Source organism: Giraffa tippelskirchi, chromosome X (assembly GCF_054371585.1).
Source record: "Giraffa tippelskirchi isolate mGirTip1 chromosome X, T2T-mGirTip1v1.2.pri, whole genome shotgun sequence".
Taxonomy (NCBI): domain Eukaryota; kingdom Metazoa; phylum Chordata; class Mammalia; order Artiodactyla; family Giraffidae; genus Giraffa; species Giraffa tippelskirchi.
The window spans coordinates 33,476,263-33,482,632 of record NC_137289.1 but is presented as its reverse complement, the minus strand read 5'-3'; the positions used below and the strand labels follow the sequence as shown (position 1 = coordinate 33,482,632).

General features: G+C 48.9%; 1 protein-coding gene across 1 annotated transcript; it reads right to left on the bottom strand.

The window, feature by feature from the left end:
- Nucleotides 1-4,199: 4,199 nt before the first annotated feature.
- LOC145536761 (uncharacterized) lies at nucleotides 4,200-5,998 on the bottom strand. Its single transcript, XM_081566564.1, has 3 exons — nucleotides 5,832-5,998; nucleotides 5,300-5,642; nucleotides 4,200-4,554 (listed from the first exon to the last, which is right to left on the bottom strand). The coding sequence occupies exons 1-3, from the start codon at nucleotides 5,908-5,910 to the stop codon at nucleotides 4,479-4,481; spliced, it is 498 nt and encodes a 165-aa protein (XP_081422690.1). The 5' UTR covers nucleotides 5,911-5,998; the 3' UTR covers nucleotides 4,200-4,478.
- Between the last annotated feature and the right edge of the window lie 372 nt (nucleotides 5,999-6,370).

Genomic DNA, 6,370 nt, shown 5'->3' with positions numbered 1-6,370 from the left:
ACATACCAGAAACTGAAAACAATCATGTAGTTGTGATTCTTAGCAGTTATTCCAGTGACTTTCCAGCTTAAAATTGGGAGCAAATTTTCCTTAACAGGATATCAAGTACCAGTTATCTTCAAATATTGATATTCTGTTACATCATACGTCCCACTGATTCACACTATCATATACACTATATCCTCAAACTGTCAGTCGTTCACAGCACATTGACCAACTTCCTAGGAAAACTGAACTACCACGACCAAAGATATTACAGAGTGCACAAAATTCTGACCAGGAGAGTCAAGATCAAGGAGTAGTTGGCTGTAGGAACGAATCCTACCAAAACAAGCTGGGAAGAGAAGTAATTTAAAGTGTTCAAGACATTAAATGCACAACTGACTCCACACTGCCATTTAGTATGCTTTTGTATTATAGGATAGAAAAGCTACCCCCATCTATGGACTGTTAAGCTGACACCCAAGACAATCAAAGCCTCCACTATCCAATATCCCACTAGTTTCTAGTTGTCCCAAAAAATAAACAACCAGCAAATGATTTCACCTCTTGCAAAAAAGCATTTCCACTTAAAAAATGGGATGAGGTGGGATTTCCTCCTTTTTAAAAATGTTTCAGAGCTACTAAAATACTTGCATTTACAAAATGGGTGATAAAAATATTCCTCTGGATGGGACAAGAGGGGAAACAGGGACCACTGACCGGACTGGGTGTGCGGTATTAATGAGACTTGGCTTCTTTTCCTTCTGCTTCATCAGAGGTTGGGCTCGCCTCGATTTTAGTCTCTCCATTTTCTGCAGGTAAGTCTTCTTTAGTGTCTGGGTTGGCCCCTTCCGCCTGTTTTGGCTTTGCTCCTCTTTTCCCTTCTGTTTGCATTATTTTGCCTGAAGATTTATCCTTTCCCCGGCCTCTTTGGGCTTCGTTTCCACTTTTGCAGGAGCCGGTTTAGCTGACAGCCTTGAAGATCTCCTCTTGGGCTCCTCCTTCGCCACCCCCTCTGCAGAGGTGACCTTCCTCTTGGGCATCGTGGCGGCGGGGTGGGCGAGAGCCGGAGCCTGAGGGCCGCGGCGCGCCAAGAGCCTTGGCGAGGCCGAGTAGCCTGACCGCTGCCACTTTTCCCGCTGCCCGAGCTGCTGGGACCCACAGCCAACATGCCACTCTTTATGCTGTAGCTCTTATAAATCCCCCTGGGAGAAGCTGTTTCTTGATTGATAAAACATCTTAGTAAAGTTTCCACCACAGCCCCGTTCCCTTCAGTTTACCCTTACTGAGCGCTAAGTGCCAAGCTTCCCGATAAGCAGATCTCCTGTTTTGTCTCTGTCCTCCCACCCTGAATACTCGTTAGTGGTTTTTGCAGTTAGATGCTAGTCCAGCTGATGGATCGCACCCAGTCCCTTCTGTCAATGCTATGTCTGGTACAGGATGGAGAAATGTCCGTATCTTGACAGCGGATCCTCAGTGGTCCAACTGCCTCTGCCCCCTACCTTCCAGGGATAGCATCACCCTGGGTGTGGGGGCAGCTGAGCATACTCAAAGTCCCTTCCGTTTGTAAAGGAGTGAAACTAGAACACTTTCTAACACCATACACAGGAATAAAATGGATTAAAGTTCTAAACGTAAGACCAGAAACTATCAAACTCCTAGAGGAAAACAGAGGCCAAACACGCTCTGACATGAATCACAGCAGGATCCTCTACGACCCACCTCCCCAAGTAATGGAAATAAGAGCAAAAATAAACCAATGGGACCTAATTAAACTTAACAGCTTTTGCACAAGGAAGGAACCTATAAGTAAGCTGACAAGACAGCCGTCAGAATAGGAGAAAACACTAGCAAATGAAGCAACTGACAATGAATTCATCTCAAAAATATACAAGCAGCTCCTGCAGCTCAATTCCAGAAAAGTAAACGACCCAGTCAAAACACGGGCCAAAGAACTAAAGAGACATTTCACCAAAGAAGACATACAGATGCCTAACACACACATGAAAAGATGCTCAACGTCTCTCATTATCAGAGAAATGCAAATCAAAACCACAATGAGGTGCCATCTCACACCAGACAGAATGGCTGCTATCCAAAAGTCTACAAACAATAAATGCTGGAGAGGGTGCAGAGAAAAAGGAGCCCTCTTACACCGTTGGTAGGAATGCAAGCTAGTACAGCCACTGTGGAGAAGAGTGTGCAGATTCCTTACAAAACTGGAACTAGAACTGCCATACGACCCAGCGATCCCACTGCCGGGCAGACACACCGAGGAAACCAGACTTGAAAGACACACGTGTACCCCAGTGTTCAGCACAACACTGCTTGTAATAGCAGGGACATGGAAGCAACCTAGATGTCCGGCAGCAGACGAATGGATGAGAAAGCCGTGGTACATATGCACAATGCGATATTAATCAGCCATTAAAAAGAATGCATTTGAATCAGTTCTAATGAGGTGGATGAAACTGGAGCCTGTTATACAGAGTGCAGTAAATCAGAGAGAAAAACACCAAGACAGTATACGAACAAGCCCATATATATGGAATTTAGAAAGATGGCAACGATGACCCTATATGTGAGACAGCAAAAGAGACACAGATGTAAAGAACAGTCTTTCGGACTCTGTGGGAGAAGGCGAGGGTGGGATGATTTGAGAGGGTAGCGTTGAAAGGTGTGTATTATCAAATGTGAAGTGGATCGCTGGTCCAGGTTTGATGCCTGAGACAGGGTGCTCAGGGTTGGTGCACTGGGAGGACCCTGGGGGATGGAATGGGGAGGGATGTGGGAGGGGGGTTCTGGATGGGAAACACGTGTGTGCCCGTGACTGATTCATGTCGATGTATGGCAAAAACCGCTACAATATTGTAAAGTAATTTGCCTCCAATTAAAATAAATGATTTTTTTTTAAAGGAAACAAAAATTCAAATAAATAAATAAATAAATAAAAGTTCCTTCCATCTGAAGGAGATGTTCAATAGGAGCAAGTTGGATTTTTAAACAGGTTTCCCTCAAGTTAAATAGACAAGGCAGGCCTGGTTATGGAGGGCCCATGGGGCTTGTGGCTTGTCTTACTGGGACATGATTGCTGACGCCCTGGACGCTGCCTTGATATTTCAGCCTACAGAGGTGAGGGAAGTTTAGCTCACCTGGGTCCAAGTTCACTACAACTCACCACCACCAGTCCGGCAGCCTGTATCCATCACTGCACTCACATGGGCACTGTGAAGCAAAGCGAATAAACTCATCTGGGAGTTTTGGATACATACTCTCTTAATACAGCCTATGGTTTTTCTACAGTCTCAAATGGTAATCTTGTGACCTACAAATCAGTCATCGCTGCCTGAGCAAACAAAAAAGTATTTCAAGTGAACACAGGTAAAGAATCTGGCCTGAACTGAAAGCTTCCCTTCCCCCCACCACTCCCACCGCCCACCAAACACATTCCATGATACCCACCTCTTTAAAATAATACCATCAAAAATATATCTTTAGATGTTCCCAAGTCCTCCAGAGGATATTCACTCATAAAGTTCAATTTGAGCCCCATCCACCAGGTGTATGGTTTGACTGTATGCAATTCTCTTAAACTGGTCACTCTTAGCTCAGTGCCACTTTGTTCAAAATTGTCGTGTCAATTTTCAGACAAATTTCCAGTTTGTACACCTTGCTCCTACCCTCCACCATAATGTCACTGTTTTAGCAATGGTTTCAGGCTGACACATCATAGCACACCAAACATGAAGTGGTAGGGCTAGGACTTCCCTGCTGGTCCAGTGGCTAAGACTCCCCACTCCCAATGCTGGGACCCGGGTTCAATCCCTGGTTAGGGAACTAGATGCCACATCTAAGACCTGGTGCAACCAAAGAAATAGTTTTTAAAAATGATGTAGGGCTGACGCTTTCTACACTGCTTTACTGAGCACTAAAATCAATGGCAGGAGTCCCCTGCACTTGGACTTCTAAGCTGTCTCCCCATATCAGTCTCAGCCTAACTAAACAGACACTTACTCATATAGTGTATGTGAGTTACTCCCTAACTCCAGTGCCTGAATATTTATAAATCCACTTATTTAGCTAAGGACTTTTCGATATGTTAAGTAATAGAGTTCAACCCTCTCATAACCTAGATCCTTAATACAGTAATGTGCACTTCCCAGATCAGATGCAGCCCCAACATGACTCCACAAAGTGCTCAATAAAGGATACCAGAGTTAGAAGAAATTGAACTTTATTATGTCTCAGTTTTCACAGGAAATAGGAACAACAGTGATTTCCTTTTCTTGCTCTTTTAGGAAATCACATTACTACTGATAACTGGCATTTTCATAAATTGGTGTTTACTTATCCTATTTCTACTGGCCAAAGCCCCCAAAGTTCAAAACTTATTTGCTAAACATGGAAAAGGCATCCAAAAAAAAAAAACAAAAAACCTTGAGAATGTCTAGGACCAGTGTGTCCAAGACTTGAAGCAGGTTTTATAACGGCTGCCCTCACAAATTGTTGTTGTCAGGCTTACTGAACTGCCCTCTGGCTTTGCTCCCATCGCTGCGACTTGAAAGCGCCTTCCTAAGGGGAGAAAATGGCAAATATTCAGTATTTGGAGTTGTGGACCACATTAGATATACGATGTCCATTTTATGCTGGTTTTAAAATTTGTATTCTCCCAAATGCCCAGGGAACATCCTTTTGTATATCCAGTTCCAGGCTCTCTTTAGGGAGAATTTTCCTTTGTGCACAAAATTTATGGGAGCGCTGAAAACCTCAGTATTCCATATTAAGCGTTTTTAATACACTGTTTAAGAATCAAGACTAAAGGCACCGAGACTTCCCTGGTGGTCCAGTGGCTAAGACTTCTCGCTCCCCCGGCAGGGGGCGCGGTTCAACCCCTGGTCAGGGAGCTAGATCCCACAGGCCGAAACGAAAGATCTCGCATGCCGCCACCAAGACCGGGTGCAACCAAATAAATATTGGAAGACTAAACGCGCGAAAACATTGCACGACGACCAAATTATTTAACATTTTAAATAAAGGCAAGATTCAATCCTGCACTTGCACGACTGGGTCTCACTCGCCTCCCACTGACCTAAACCCCGATCCAATGAAACGTTATTCACCGAAACCTACGCTTCCGCATTTAATTCACTCACTCACCGCCCCGCCCCAACCCGGGAGCCCAAGGGCGGGCAGCCTCCAAGGGCCTCGAGCCCCCCACCGAGATCGGGCTCTGGGGGAAGGGACAGCGCCAAAGGCGTCGGGAGAAGAGCCCTAACGTCCCAGAAAATTTGGGGCGCCTCCAGAGCAAGCCACTTACCGAGCGAACACATTGGGGTACCGGCTGCGCTGGAAAATGCTCTCCAGCTCCTTCAGGTGCAGCCGGTGGAACGGGCAGCCGTGGAATCTTGGCTGCCTGTCCGAGGGCTGCGGATCCTCGGCGTCCGCCTGCATCGGCGGCTCCTGCGGGAACTCCTCCTCGTCGCCGTCGCCGTCGCCGCCGCCGCCCTTCTGGATCTCGTCCACCATGGGGTCGGGTGCTCCCACCCCAACCTGGCCCTGTTCCGCTGCTGCTGCCGCCGCTGCCGACTCAGGTTCCGACCCCGACTCCTCCTCGACGGCGGCACTTGTTGCGATGCCCGAGACCTCGGTGGGCTTCGTATCTGGAAAGGAAAAAGACAAGAAGTCTGGGCGTCGGAGCGCCGAGTGTGCGCCGCGGCGGGAGGCGCGAGCCCGCGACCTGAGCGGCGACGGAGCCCGCGCCGCAGCCGCGTCCCGTCCACTCGCCACTCCCAGGGAAAGGGCCTTTCCCTCGAGTTCGCCAGGGCACCTATCCCGCTCCGGACACTGACCGGGTTCTTCCTGGGGCTCGTCGACTCCCAGGCCGAGGTAACCGGAGTCTTCGTGGTGGCGTCCGGGCGCACGACCCATGTCGCTAGCGCTGTCCGAGCAGCTGTGCGCCTCGGCCGACGCTGCGCTGTTGACGGCGGCGATCCCGAGGGCCTGACCGGTCGGATTCTCTTTCTGTGACGCCGCGTTGCGAGTTTATAGCTTGTCTCCCCAGTAACGGCGCGTGCGGTGGGTGTGGCCGCTGGGGCGTGCACCTGGGCAGGGCGTGGCCATAGAGTAGAGGGGTGCACGTGGGGAGAGTCCTGGCAGGGGGCGAGCGGGTGGGGGCGCGCGAGCTCCCACTTGTGGCTGAGCTGAATACTCCCGGCTCCTGCCTGGGGTCGGTCCCGAACTAGGGGCTTCTCCCGATCGTGCCAGCTGACTTGGGACAGGGGAGGGGCGAGGGAATGAGACCTCACGCGTCCCGGGAGCCTGGGAGAAATGTTGGGAGAACGTCTCTCCGCCTGGCCCTCGATGGGCTCAGGCTTGCTGCCATTTGTTC

Bases quoted from the DNA above. Each gene is read 5' to 3' on its own strand.
- LOC145536761 (XM_081566564.1), bottom strand. From the start codon at position 5,910: ATGGGTCGTGCGCCCGGACGCCACCACGAAGACTCCGGTTACCTCGGC. The intron at 5,643-5,831 runs GTCAGTGTCCGG...TTTCCTTTCCAG, and splicing joins CGAGCCCCAGGAAGAACCCG to ATACGAAGCCCACCGAGGTC. The intron at 4,555-5,299 runs GTAAGTGGCTTG...TTCTCCCCTTAG, and splicing joins TACCCCAATGTGTTCGCTCG to GAAGGCGCTTTCAAGTCGCA.